The sequence below is a fragment of the Saccopteryx leptura genome, chromosome 7, assembly GCF_036850995.1.
Source record: "Saccopteryx leptura isolate mSacLep1 chromosome 7, mSacLep1_pri_phased_curated, whole genome shotgun sequence".
In the NCBI taxonomy this organism is placed as follows: Eukaryota; Metazoa; Chordata; class Mammalia; order Chiroptera; family Emballonuridae; genus Saccopteryx; species Saccopteryx leptura.
Window position 1 is genome coordinate 92,424,020 of NC_089509.1, and position 13,484 is coordinate 92,437,503.

A 13,484-nucleotide genomic window follows, 5' to 3' on the forward strand; every position below is an offset into this window, starting at 1 on the left:
AATATTTAAGTTTTTTGTATTTGCCTTATTTCTAAAAGAAATCAGGGAGCTAAAAACTTCACTTGTGGAATTTATGGATTAAGAAGTTAGCCCATGAGCGACCTGCGCTGGCACAGTGGATAAAGCATCAATCTGGAACACTGAGGTCATTGGTTCGAAACCCTGGGCTTGCCTGATCGAGGCACATATGGGAATTGATGCTTCTTGCTTCTCCCTGCCCTTCTCTCTCTCTCTCTCTCTCCTCTAAAATGAATACTTTTTTCTAAAAAAATCTAAAACTAAAATAAATTAGCCCTGGCCTGCCCACAGTGGCACAATGGATAGAGCATCGGCCTGGGATACTGAGGACCCAGGTTCGAAACCCCAAGGTTACCAGCGTGAGTGCAGGGTCATCACCTTACACATGGAGTCATATACATGACCCCATAGTTGCTGGCTTGAACCCAAAGGTCTCTGGCTTAAAGCCCCTGGTTGCTGGCTTGAGCAAGGGGTCACTGGCTCAGTGGGTCAAGGTACATATGAGAAAGCAGTCAATAAACAACTAAGGTACCACAGTGAAGAATTGATGCTTTTCACCTCTATCCTTGTCTGTCCCTGTTTGTCTCTCCCACCACGCTAAAAAAAAAGGAAAAGAAATTAGCCCTCGCTTGCCTGGTGGAGGCACAGTTGATAGAGCCCCGACCTAGAGCACTTGAGGTCCCAGGTTCAAAATGAGGTCACCCGCTTACATGTGGGGTTGCCAGCCTGAGCGTTGGATCATCAGAATATGGTTGCTGGCTTGAAGCCCAAGGTTTCTGGGCTTGAGCCCCTCGGTCAAGGCAAATATAAGCAATCAATGAACTAAAATGATGTAAAACTAGTTGATGGTTCTCATCTCCCTTCCTGTGTCTCTCTCACTAAAAAAAAATAAAGTAAAAAATTAGCCCTGGCCTGACCTGTGGTGGCGCAGTGGATAAAGCGTTGACCTGGAAATGCTGAGGTCGCCGGTTCAAAACCCTGGGCTTGCCTGGTCAAGGCACATATGGGAGTTGATGCTTCCTGCTCCTCCCCCTTCTCTCTCTGTCTCTCTCTCTCTCTCCCCCTCTCTCTCTCCTTTCTAAAATGAATAAATAAAATAAAAAAAAATAAAAAAAATTAGCCTGTATGTTTATAACAATTCAGACTTGGACCTTGGACTTTGAGAGGAGTTGAAGTTATCTGAGCTAGTTTTCTTCAACGGAGTTGGAAATATATACTTTAAAAATTATGCCAAACAAGTCTATAAAGTGCTCAGGACAATACTGGGTACATAGTAATGTCAATTACAATATTTGCCAGATAGCTAAACATTTGGATTTAAAAGGAACTTGATGCTGAGACTCAGACCAGTAACTTAAATGGCTGATGAAGTAATTTGTTGTAACCTAGCATCTTCAAGTTGGGGGTTATTTGTGACTGAAAAGTCATGATTTCAAATGTTAAATGTTGAGTTGTGCAAATTTACTACTAAAGAGCACCTACCCCAAAAGAGGGTAGTCAGGTAAGAGAAGCGTTTCCAGAATTTTTTCATGAATTACGGTCATTTGTCTAGACATGCTATACTGCCTCATTGTACACTGTTAAAGAAGAACTTTTAGGAAGTGTTGGGAATGTGTTTTGAGTAGCATCGTGTCCTGGAAGGGAGATTATGTAGGTGATTGATTCCCAGACTACGGTTTGTTCAATAGCCTGGCTGGAGTGTGGAGGTCGGTAGGGACTAAATGGGCCATTCTGTTCGTGTTTGGAAGTCTGAGTGAACCTATTGAGGCAGGAGGACTTTCTATACCAGGGGTCCCCAAACTACGGCCCGCGGGCCACATGCGGCCCTCTGAGTCCATTTATCCGGCCCCCGCTGCACTTCTGGAAGGGGCACCTCTTTCATTGGTGGTCAGTGAGAGGAGCATAGTTCCCATTGAAATACTGGTCAGTTTGTTGATTTAAATTTACTTGTTCTTTATTTTAAATATTGTATTTGTTCCCGTTTTGTTTTTTTACTTTAAAATAAGATATGTGCAGTGTGCATAGGGATTTGTTCATAGTTGTTTTTTTTATAGTCCGGCCCTCCAACTGTCTGAGGGACAGTGAACTGGCCCTCTGTGTAAAAAGTTTGGGGACCCCTGTTCTATACGGAGGTAGCGCAGCAGGTAAATGTTCCGAGATGAAGGCAGGGTGTTAAGTGATAGTCAAAATCTGGTCAGTTTCAGCTTAGGTATTTTAGGATATATGTACATTTGATTATTTTTATTTTACACTAGATTATATAAAAGTAGAGCTTGGAAACTGCTGACCTCTAAAGGTCTCTGTAGACCAAAGAGATTAAATGATTTGAGGTCAAAAGTTTCCTAGAAGCAGCCTTGGACAATGCTGTCCCCCCCCCCCCCAATCTGATTTTCCTTATATGTGACTAACATAAGTGTGTGGAATTGTTTCAATTCTAAGGAATATTTATTTAATTGGACCTGTATGTACTGATGATTGAAATCATCTTCACTAAACAATTCAGTCCAAGAGACCCAGTCGACAATCTCGAGAAATTTTCAGGTTGTCAGAATCATGAGAGCCAGCAGATGGCAGCACTTGATTTTCTGGAGACTCACATCCTGCGGGTTCTGAAAAGGCTGCTATGGAGAGATGCAACTAACAGATAGTAGACAAAAATGATTCAGCCATTGACATATAAAAGGGATTAGTACTAAAGAGCTTGAATAAAACGTTTTAACAAATATTAGTGATTAAAAACTTAATTAATTAATAATTTAAAATCTGGTTAAAAGTAGAAGACATTTAAAAATTTAGAATGGTTGAGTTCAAGCCACAGCTGTCTTGTAAATCTTAAAAAGATAACCGATGAAAGTCATCAAAATCTTGACTCCACAGCCTTGAATGAAAAGCATTTAATAGTATTTTTTAATTTCCTGTGTTGAAAAACAAGATAATACATTAGTACAGTTCAAAATTCAAGAAGTTGAGCAGTGAAATCACCCATCTTCTATGCCTCCCATTCACTCCCATAAAAGCAAACACTGTCACCAGGTGTCAGGTCTCTCTGGAGCTGGCATAAGCACACTCAGATAGACTAACCGTGGCATACAGCACAAACTGCTGTGCACTAACTGGGGCATACGGCACAAAATGCATTTTGTCCATTGAAATAGACATCTTGGAGATCATCTATATCTTGGATACTTCATATTAGTACATGAAAAACTTCATTTTTTAAGTTACATAATCCATTGTTTCATATCTTACATAACCAGGCTATTTACTGGATTTTTAGATTGCTTTCAAATTTTTGTTATTTATGAGCAATGCTCACATTTGCATGTGAGCCAGGATACAGAATAAACTGTTCTTAAACCCACAAAAGCTCAGAAGGTCTAGGTGTAGAGAAAGAAATGTTTTTTTTCCGGCTTCTGTCTTCTCAGTGGAAAACAGGAAAAATTAAAGGCCACCTCGTTTTGTATGCCCTTTAGGTGATGACAAAAACTGAAAGCTTGTTTATTTTTCATATTCAGCATCTCCAGCAGAGAGCTGAGTACAGAGTGGGAGGGAATTTAAAATGATTCATTCAGTATCACCATTAGCTGTTATAAAAATATGGAGAGTTAAAGAAAATTACTATAGGGAGGTGGTTCAAACACTTAAAAGTGTTAAAAAGTATAAAGGTCATTTTGTGATTAAGCAAGTAATCCAAAAGTTCAGAGAATCATGGAAGGCTAGAATTGAAGAAAAGCTTTTTACAGCAATTGAAGGGCTTAAAGTGGATAGACTTGCATCAATACTTTAAAAAACAAGAGAGACTATTCCAGAAAGAGAGACAGAATGATCTAGGAGGGTCTGAACAGCAGAATGATAAACCCAGAAATGAGAATAGACCAGTTTGGCTGTGTTTTGCAGTGTCTGGCATTAGACAGGGTGGGGTCAGGGTGTAGAGGCATATGAATTATAGGGTGGTTCATTCACATGAAGCCTTGAAGGTTTCACAAGCCAGAGAATGGCCAGATAAAGGCAGAGCTCTGGTCTGGAGATGGTGTGGATAGAAGCAGTAAACAAAAGGACTGTTAAAACCCTAACTAATGGAGCCTGACCTGTGGTGGCGCAGTGGATAAAGCATCGACCTGGAACGCTGAGGTTGCCGGTTCAAAACCCTGGGCTTGCCTAGTCAAGGCACATATGGGAGTTGATGCTTCTTGCTCCTCCCTTCCCCTTCTCTCTCTCTCTCTCTCTCTCCTCTCTAAAAAAAAAAAAAAATTAATAAAAGAAAAAATTAAAAAAAAAAAAAAAACCCTAACTAATGGAAATGACTAAATAATGACAATACATACTTAATGGAATATTTTATAAGCTTAACAGAATTACTTTAAAAAATAGTGGAGACTATAGCAAATAGGAAAATGCTTGATTTTTCTTTTTTTTAAAATGTTTATTTTATTGATTTGAGAGAGAGACAGGAACGTCGATCTGTTTCTGCACGTGCCCTGACCAGGGTTGAATCGGCAACCTCCGTGCTTCTTTCAGGACAATGCTCTAACCCACCGAGCTATCTGGCAAGGGTAGAAAAAAATGCTTGATTTTTTCACTGACTATTATTATCAAAAGATATACTTATAGAGAAAGACAAACACAAACTGTTGCATTAGCATTTTGGGGTGTGTGTATAATTTTTTTGCCCCCCAAAATACAGTTTGGCAATGGTAATTATTGTCCTTAGAATAAAAAAAGAAAATATATATATATATATTATACATGCCTCACCTACACTGTCTAATTTGAACTTCATTATAAGCCTAGCAGATAAAGATGGCAAACACTGTTACCACCATTTACAGATTAGACTGAGCTCTGAAAGATTACTTGCCTGATTATTCATCTAGTGAGAGGAGGAGGAACTCAAACCCAGAGTCCAATAATGTATTGGTAACAGAATGGGGCAAGTTCTTCATCCCTGCTTTTATACAATGCAATCCTGTTTCATCAGTGGAACCCTTGCTTCATACCCACAATTAGGGAGGGTGAGAAGATATCACATAAGGGTCAACTTAAATTGGAAACTGAGGCTGATACATTCTCACATTACATGTGTAATCGCACATGCCCTGTATGATCCCAGTTGTGTTCAGGAAACGTCCCAAAGGAGAGTCTGTCATTTGGAATTTCATTGGCTTGAATAGCTTTTGTAGAGTAAAAGTTAGTTTCCATAGACTTCTAAATATTCATCTCCAAAAGACCTACTTGCCCAAAGGTAAGCATAGTAAAGAACTGTGGGTTACTCTTCAAACCTGACACCAATTCTGAATCTCCAGTCTTAACCTTCTCCCTATAAAATGGGACTATTCTCTTTTCTGAACACAGCCCGTGTTTTCCCATCTCTGTACATTGCTCTTCTGTACCATCTACCTAAAATAGTCTATTTCCTCACCTGCACTTTATCAAATGGTAGTCGCTATTTGAAATGCAGTTCAAATACCTCTTGCAATAAGTTTTTTTAAATTCTGCTCCTTCCTGCCCCTTGCAGCTTCCCAGCATATGTATTCTTTCATAGTACTTATAAGCTGTCTTGTTTTAAAGTTGTCTTATTCTTCCTATGTGATTTTTATGTTCATTCAAGAGGAGGAAGGGTTCTAACATTTACTAAGCAGTTACTATGTCAGAACATACCAGGAGTTCGATTGAGTAAGTATAATACCAGCTCATTTTTATCAGGTATTTATAGGACTAAGGACTGCTTTAAGTGCTTTAGGTAAAGCCCTAGAAATACCTACACCAACTCATTTAATTCTTACAGAAACCCTACGTGTCAGGTACTATTGCTACTCCCATTTTGCAGACTGGGAAAACTGAGGTCCAGAGATCTGAATTAACTTAGCCAAAGTCACAGGACTAGGATGTGTTGGAGTCATGATTCAAATTGAGATATTCTGTCTCTGGAGGCCTTGGGACTTGCCCTCTGATTTCTGAGAGCTTCCTTCCATTGAGGCAGGTCTGTCTCACTGGTCTATGTCCTAGTCCCTGAGCTTCCTGGGGGTTCTTTACTGTCCTGCTAAGAAATCACTGAGCTCCCTCACTTCCTCCCCGTAATGCTGTTGTCCCGGTCCAGCCTGTCTTTTTAGTCATTCATCCTGCTCTTTCTTGGCCATTAGACCCCCTGGAGAGCCTCCCTGACCAAATTCTAACTGCCAGAGGAGGAAGCTTAGAGCCCCCAGTCCTGGGTCGAAGTGCGGGTCCCACCTCACTCTTTGGATCTGCCCTCAAACTGAATAAAATTAACCCCTGTTTCTGCTGTCAAGTGCCTGTACTGGTTGCTGCTTTCTCTTAGTGAATTCCTGTCAACATCCCCATTATCAGTTATTTTAAAGCTGTTAAAACCAAGTTCTTAGCCTGGAGGAACGCCTCCTGACATTTTATTTAAAAGCATTTTCTGTGGAAAAGAACCATACCTTTCATTAGACTCTGAAATGAATTCAAAGTTTCTCTAAGACCTTTGTAGACCTTCCTTAAAAGTATTTTTTCTTTTTGGAAGCTCCACGCCTCATATCAAACATTGAAACATACTGAAATCACAAGTTAAATATGAGTTTTTATATAATTATTAAATACTTCATTTGCCCAAGCGACATAAAAGTGTATTTTATAGATATGTAATTAGTATTCATTTTAACTTTTCAAGTTTTTTTTGTATTCCGGAGCCCATATTTTTTAAGATGTCAAACACTTTCACTGGCCCTTGGCAAGCTCACAGGCCCGACACTGTGCCCACTGAACCTACTGGCTCTGCTCTGAGTGTGCTCCTAACTCACCCTGGTTCGGAAGCACTGACTGCCCTGAGATGTAATTTCCAGAGAATACCACCTGCTCCGTTCATTTCTTTCTGCCCTTGGCTGCTTACTGACTTCCTGTTGCCAGCCTTTCTCTTTCTCCCGCCTCCTTGAGACTCTCCATTGGCTCAGAAAGGATGAGACTACGAAGTTCTCTTTTTTTTTTTTTCCCCTTGTATTCTCTGGCTTTTCTCTGGGACCCCAGGACCTGTCCCTCAAGGTTCCTGGAGAACCCAGAGTAGAGTATCTCAAACCCCGGTGGTGGAGGGGGCAAGGTCAAAGCTGCACAAAGGGCCAGAAACGCACACAGCGCCTCTCTCTCCCTGCCTTCCCCAACCGATACTGGATCTGGCAGAAACCCGCACGTCTGGGAATGACCCAAGTTTGGGGTAGGCTGAACTGTGCCACACTGTTTTTGGAATAATTTCCAAAACCGGATCTGGTTGACAGGACATTGATTCAAAAAAATAACATACCTCCCCTCACAACTTTCACCATAAAATTGAGAAACTATAGAAAATAAAAAAGATTCTTTAAACTTCAGTGAGCGCAGAGCTTATATTCAGAAAAGACGAGGATGCCAGCGGAGACAAGAAGGTAGGAGCGGAACCTGCAGGGCAAGGACACAGGTTTCCTGTTTCTTTCCCTCCACACTGGGCGCCCTCTCTTCTGCTCTCTGTGTACCATGGTTCCGCATACCTCTTAGATACTCACCTACTTGCTGAAGGGATAAATGAATACAGGTCAAAATATTGTTCAGTCTAAAATGCAACAAATGTGCACCTGACTTAAAAAAAAAAAAGCTTTATTGGTCTTATACTGGTGTCTATATAAAGATGGTTATAGAAATAAAAGGCATATGACTGCTTTGACCAATAGAGTACAATGGAAGTGATATCGCGTCTGTGTTGGGCCAAGCTTTGAAGAGGACTAGAAATGTCCACTCTGGTCTCTTGGAGCCCTAAATGGCCATTAACGAAGTCTGGCTACTCTGGGTGCCATGCTGGAACAGCTACGTGAAGAAAGAAGAGAAAAGAAGGGAGGAAGAAAGGAGAGGAGGGGAGGGGTGGGGAGAGGAGAGCAGAGGAGGGAAGGGAAGAGAGCTGCTCGGCCAGCATCCAGCTGTTGGAAACCTTAGTGGTTTGGGTCCTCCCCGCCCAGCTGAGGCTCCAGGCATGGTGAGACACAGAGAGGAACCTCCCTTCTGTGCTTTGTTTGAATTCCTGACTCTGAATTGTGAGATATCATAGTAATAAATTGTTTTAAGCAACTAGATTTTTGGGCAGTTTATGAAGCATTAATAACCAACTGCAATAATGTTTTAAACTACTTTAACCAACTACTGGTTTAATTCATAAATGTATATACAAAGATTACATGAAATAGAGTACATATGTTGGATTTTAAGAATTTGTCAAATAGGTTATTTTTGCAAAATTAAAGTGAGCTTCCTGGCCGGGTAGTTCAGTTGGTTAAAATGTCTACCTGATATGCCAAGGTTGTAGGTTCGATCCTTGTTCAGGACACATACAATAATCAATCAATGAATGCATAAATAAGTCAAACAACAAACTAATGTTCCTCTCTCTCAAATCAATTTTCAAAGTGCAATTAAGAAAACTTCTTTTAGCATTTTTAGAGTTAATCATATATTTAATATTAAGACTTAGGATTTAGAGAAAGGTATTAAGATTTAAAAAATAACTGATATTGCCTCAGCAGCTGTGCTTAATCTACTATGGTGTAATTAGCAAGAAGGACACATAACTTAAATTGCAGAGAAGAAAAAAATAAAGATCTTTCCTAAATTTTATAATCACACAAAAAATGGGATGCCAACAAACTGACCAAAAACAGCAACAAAAAAGATGGTCAGCCCTGTATCTTGGAACCAAAGAAGCAGAAAGTATCTGTCAGGGGACCTATGCAAAAGCCTTAGACTGATTTCTGGAAGAGTAGTATTTCACTGGGCTGTTTCCAGGAGACTCAAGTTCTTGGTTTCAGAGCTCCTAAGCTGTTCACCCACTGTGCCAGAACAGCTGACTTCCCACAGCGTGTACTTTAGTATCTCAGCAACCGAGGCGTGAAAGCGCGCTTGGAACTTCTTACTAATTAGGACATAAAGGATGGGATTCAAGCAGCTATTGAGGAATGCCAAGGCTGTGGAGAGAGGCATTCCAGCCCGCAGCACCTGGTGCAAATAGTTACTGTGGTGAATCATGAGCTCCCCAATGCTGAACAGGTGGTAAGGAGTCCAGCAAATCAAAAAAGCCAGGACCACAGCTAGGATGGTCAAGGAATACTTATTAGAGACCAGGATGCTTCGCTTCTTCACCTGGAAAATGAGACACAAGTAGCAAATGCTCATTGTTAGTAAAGGGGAGAGGTACCCGATAATAAATTTCACCCAGGTCAGAACGTGGTGCCTCATCAAAGAGAGATCAGGATCGTGCTCATGGAAATTGTTATAGCAAGTAGTGTGGTTATTTAACTCCACAGTGTCCCGGAAGTATAGGTAAGGACCACCCATTACAGAAGCCAGAAACCAAATGAGTGCAATAACAATCAGAGCCTTCCTTATGGTTCGGTGCCGATGAGATATGAAAGGATGGATCAACTGGATATAACGGTCCAGGCTGATCACTGTCAGGAAGAAAACACTGGCAAACATGTTCAACTGGGCAATGAAGGAATTGGCCTTGCACAACCAGGTGCCAAAGGGCCAGTGGAAATTCATGGCCACATAGGAGATATACAGGGGCAGGAAGAGAAGAAAAACGAAATCTGCAATGGCCAGATTGAGGAACCAGAGAGTGGTAACTGTCTTCTTCCACTTGAAACCCACGAACCAAATGACAATGGCATTTCCTGGAATGCCCAGAACAAATGCTAAACAGTATAACACCAGGGAGACCCAGTGAACAACTCCCAGGGGGACTTTCTCCTCTGAATCAGACTCTACAGAGTAATATTCCGTGGGGTAGGAGTAGTTCTCAAATTCTCCAAATAATGTTTCCTCTAGATCTTCCATGATCTTGAGATGTGGAGGATGAAGAAATCTAGAGAAGCAAATTTAAAAAGAAAACATTTTTTTAAAAGAAGAAGAAATGTTCAGTGAATAGGAATATAAGGGTAAAAATATTTCATCTTATGAACTGGAAATAGTATATTTCTTAGTAGTGATTATACTCTAGATGGCCATGTCTTGGTGGATCTCAGTTTCATATGATTATTCTCAAAGCTGTGAGAATTCAGCTTTGTAAAGCATTCAGTAAGTGCTACAATAAAATGTGCAATTCCTCTCTTCATAATATTTCTGGGGTTGACATTCAAAAGCACTTATTAGGTTCTTCCTATGCATCATTTTATGGAAGATGCAAAAAATTTTAAAAAGACAAGTTAATACTTACATGGTGATGACTTCAAAATCCCTAGTTGGACCCTGACTTCTTGAACTATAGATAGAGTTGCAACTACTTCCTTGACCCATCCACCTGACTGTCACAGGCAAACACTGGAGATTTTTCCCCACTAGCTTGCACCAATGGATGTTTTGATTCTGTGTTTGTGAATGCACACGTGTTCAGCAATATTATGTCAATAGGGAAGGCTTTTCAAACAAAAGGTATCTTTTGGAGTAAACTTGACTCTGGTCATTTAATTTCTCCATTAATTGCCTACAGAGTATAATTAAGCTTTATTTAAATTTTTATTTTACTGAAATTCCTTTGTTTTGAATTAATTTCAATTCATTCTTTTCTACATTTACAATGATTTATTAGTTTTATTTTGTTCATTTTTGTCCATAAAAAATTTTATCTATTAGAGTTTTACCCAAAGTTAAGTTTTCTATTTCTCCTATCAAGGCCAGTTTTCCTGGGTTAAGATTTAAATGTCACCTGACCTGTGGTGGCACAATGAATAAGACGTTAACCTGGAATGCTGAGGTCCCCAGTTTAAGACAGTGGGCTTGCCCTGTCAAGGCACATACAAGAAGTAAGTACGAGCTGATGCTTCCCGTTCCTTCCCCCTTGGTTCCCCTCACCTTTTTCTCTCTCTCCTCTTTTTAAAATCAATAAATAAAATCTTAAAAAAAGAAAAAGAAGAAAAAAATACTCAAATGTCAGTATTTCAAGCGAAACAAGGTTTACTGGGTGCAATTTTAGCTTAATCAGTTTTGTGTTATTTCTATTAGTAATAAAAATAACTGGAAAAATGATTAATAGTTATATTCATTTCTTAGAACCACAATTATTAATGGGGTGACTATGAAATATTTGGGATTATAGAAGGGTTAGAAATGAAGAGTGGGAATATCTTGAGTTGCTTGCACACTCAATTGGCTAGCACTGAATTCATCATCCTACCTAAAATCATCTGAGGAACCTGGCAGAACATAATTAAAAACCAAATGTAATTCATTAGTGTCTTCCCAAACCCAGACCCAGACACCTTCTGTTCATTACTCAATATTCAGCTCAAGTGCCACCTTTTCCTGGAAATACAATATTTCTGGTATTAGCTTCCCCCAGATAATTATAATAATAACCTTTATTATAAATAATAGTTAACATTATTGAGAATTTACTAGGTACCAGGCATGACCTAATTTGATCATCCAAAAACTCTTATAAATCAGGTAAGTGCTTCTATTATTTGCATTTAAAAGAAAGGACACTGAAGCTCGGAGAAGCATAGTGACTTGCCCAGGATCATGCAACCTATAACTGCAGAGTCGAGATCTAAATTCAGATCTGTTGGACCCAGAGCCTGACCTCTTAACCACTACAACATTCCCTTCTTCTGTCATATGACTCTTATCATATTTAATACACTATGTTGTCATTGATTCATCCTCAACTTTTGCCCTACCACACAGTGAACTCCTTAATAAAAATGACTGCCATCTCTGTACCCTACAGTGTCTAGTAAAAACCCTAATATATCACAGGTGTTTAACACGTGTTTAATAAATGATTGGCTCTCCAATGAATAAATCCTGTTCAGCCTGACCTGTGGTGGCGCAGTGGATAAAGCGTCGACCTGGAATGCTGAGGTCGCCGGTTCAAAACCCTGGGATTACCTGGTCAAGGCACATATGGGAGTTGATGCTTCCTGCTCCTCCCCTCTTCTCTCTCTCTCTCTCTCTCTCTCTCCTCCTCTCCTCTCTAAAATGAATAAAGTCTTTAAAAAAATAAATAAATAAATCCTGTTCAGAACCAATGTAATTTTTTTTTTTTTTTTTTACTGAAACAGAGAGAGAGTCAGAGAGAGGGATAAACAGGAACAGACAGACAGGAACGGAGAGATGAGAAGCATCAATCATTAGTTTTTCGTTGCACATTGTGACACCTTAATTGTTCATTGATTGCTTTCTCATATGTGCCTTGAACGCGGGCCTTCAGCAGACCGAGTAACCTCTTGCTGGAGCCAGTGACCTTGGGTCCAAGCTGGTGAGCTTTTGCTCAAACCAGATGAGCCCGCGCTCAAGCTGGTGACCTCGGGGTCTCGAACCTGGGTCCTCGGCATCCCAGTCCAACGCTCTATCCACTGCGCCACTGCCTGGTCAAGCTAATTTTAAAGCCTCAAGTGAGAGTTTGTGAGTTCGCCCCTAAGTCGATGTTGCTGTCAGAATCTCTTGACCTTGACCCACAGCTATATCCCCAGGACCTTGGGTCCTTCCTTGACACCAGGTTCTTTCCTTCACATATCCTACTCCAGTAAGCAAGAATTCGCTTCTTCCTTGCTGCCCTAGTCTTTCTGGCCTGGGATCTTACTCTGCTCTCCCAGCTCCCTCTGATGGCTGGCCCTCCCCAGTGTCAAGTCTTTTCCAGTGTAGTTTCCAACTCCCCGTCTTGGTTTTCTGCCTGTCCACTAAGACACACCTTACCTTCCTGTGGCTTTATGGCCTACATTTTTAGACTGTTAGCAATTTTGCAGTTAAATGGACTAGGTAGTGGACTAATCACCTTATCAAACCCTAAACAGTGAGTAGAAGAAACCTCATTCCCCAAGCATGAAAAAGCCTGTGGAAGACCCATAATTGTACACAACCACTAATCTCACTAAAAGCCAGGAGCCTCCCACTTCCAATGTCATTACTGATTCTGCTGAGCTGGAATGATCACAGGGCCTGAAGCAGGACACTACCAGCCCTCTCTCTAGTTCTCCTGAGGCATGGGGAGGTACCTTGAGGATGAGTGATCTATCTGAACAGAATCTCTTCAAACAGAAAACTAGACCAGAGAGGTTCCTAACCTTCCAGAAAGCAGATGAGTTGATTAGGTGCAAAGACCAGTTCAGGTTTCGAGAAAGATCTTCCGGAAGAGCTGACTGTTGTCCAGCTGAATGGTTCATGGGAAATATAAGCCAGGAATCCCCCTATGACTTAGAGCAGATGTTTTTGTGTGGAGGTGATAGTAAAAGGTAGGGGTGAGATGGAGAAGAGAGAGAAGTAGGGCAGAATTTAGCACCTGTTTTAGCCAGTCCTTGGGGCAGACACAGTTCGCTCACCCTTAAGGGCATATTCTTGTTTAATTATTATACCATGTTTGCATATTGTTTTACAGTTTATAGGCACCTCCTTAGATTTACACACATGTCTAGAGACTAACTATTAGTTACACAGGGCTGCTGCAAAAAGAAAATACT

General features: G+C 40.6%; 1 protein-coding gene across 4 annotated transcripts in view; it reads right to left on the reverse strand.

Moving 5' to 3' along the window:
* Positions 1 to 8,553: 8,553 nt before the first annotated feature.
* CMKLR2 (chemerin chemokine-like receptor 2) overlaps positions 8,554 to 13,484 on the reverse strand; it is a 52,283-nt gene continuing 47,352 nt past the window's right edge. For all 4 annotated transcript variants that reach the window (XM_066345452.1, XM_066345451.1, XM_066345450.1 and 1 more), the window contains one exon: positions 8,554 to 9,892. In XM_066345452.1, the coding sequence (XP_066201549.1) occupies positions 8,797 to 9,864 (1,068 nt within the window). In that variant the 5' untranslated portion in view covers positions 9,865 to 9,892 and the 3' untranslated portion in view covers positions 8,554 to 8,796. The remainder of the gene's footprint in view (positions 9,893 to 13,484) is intronic.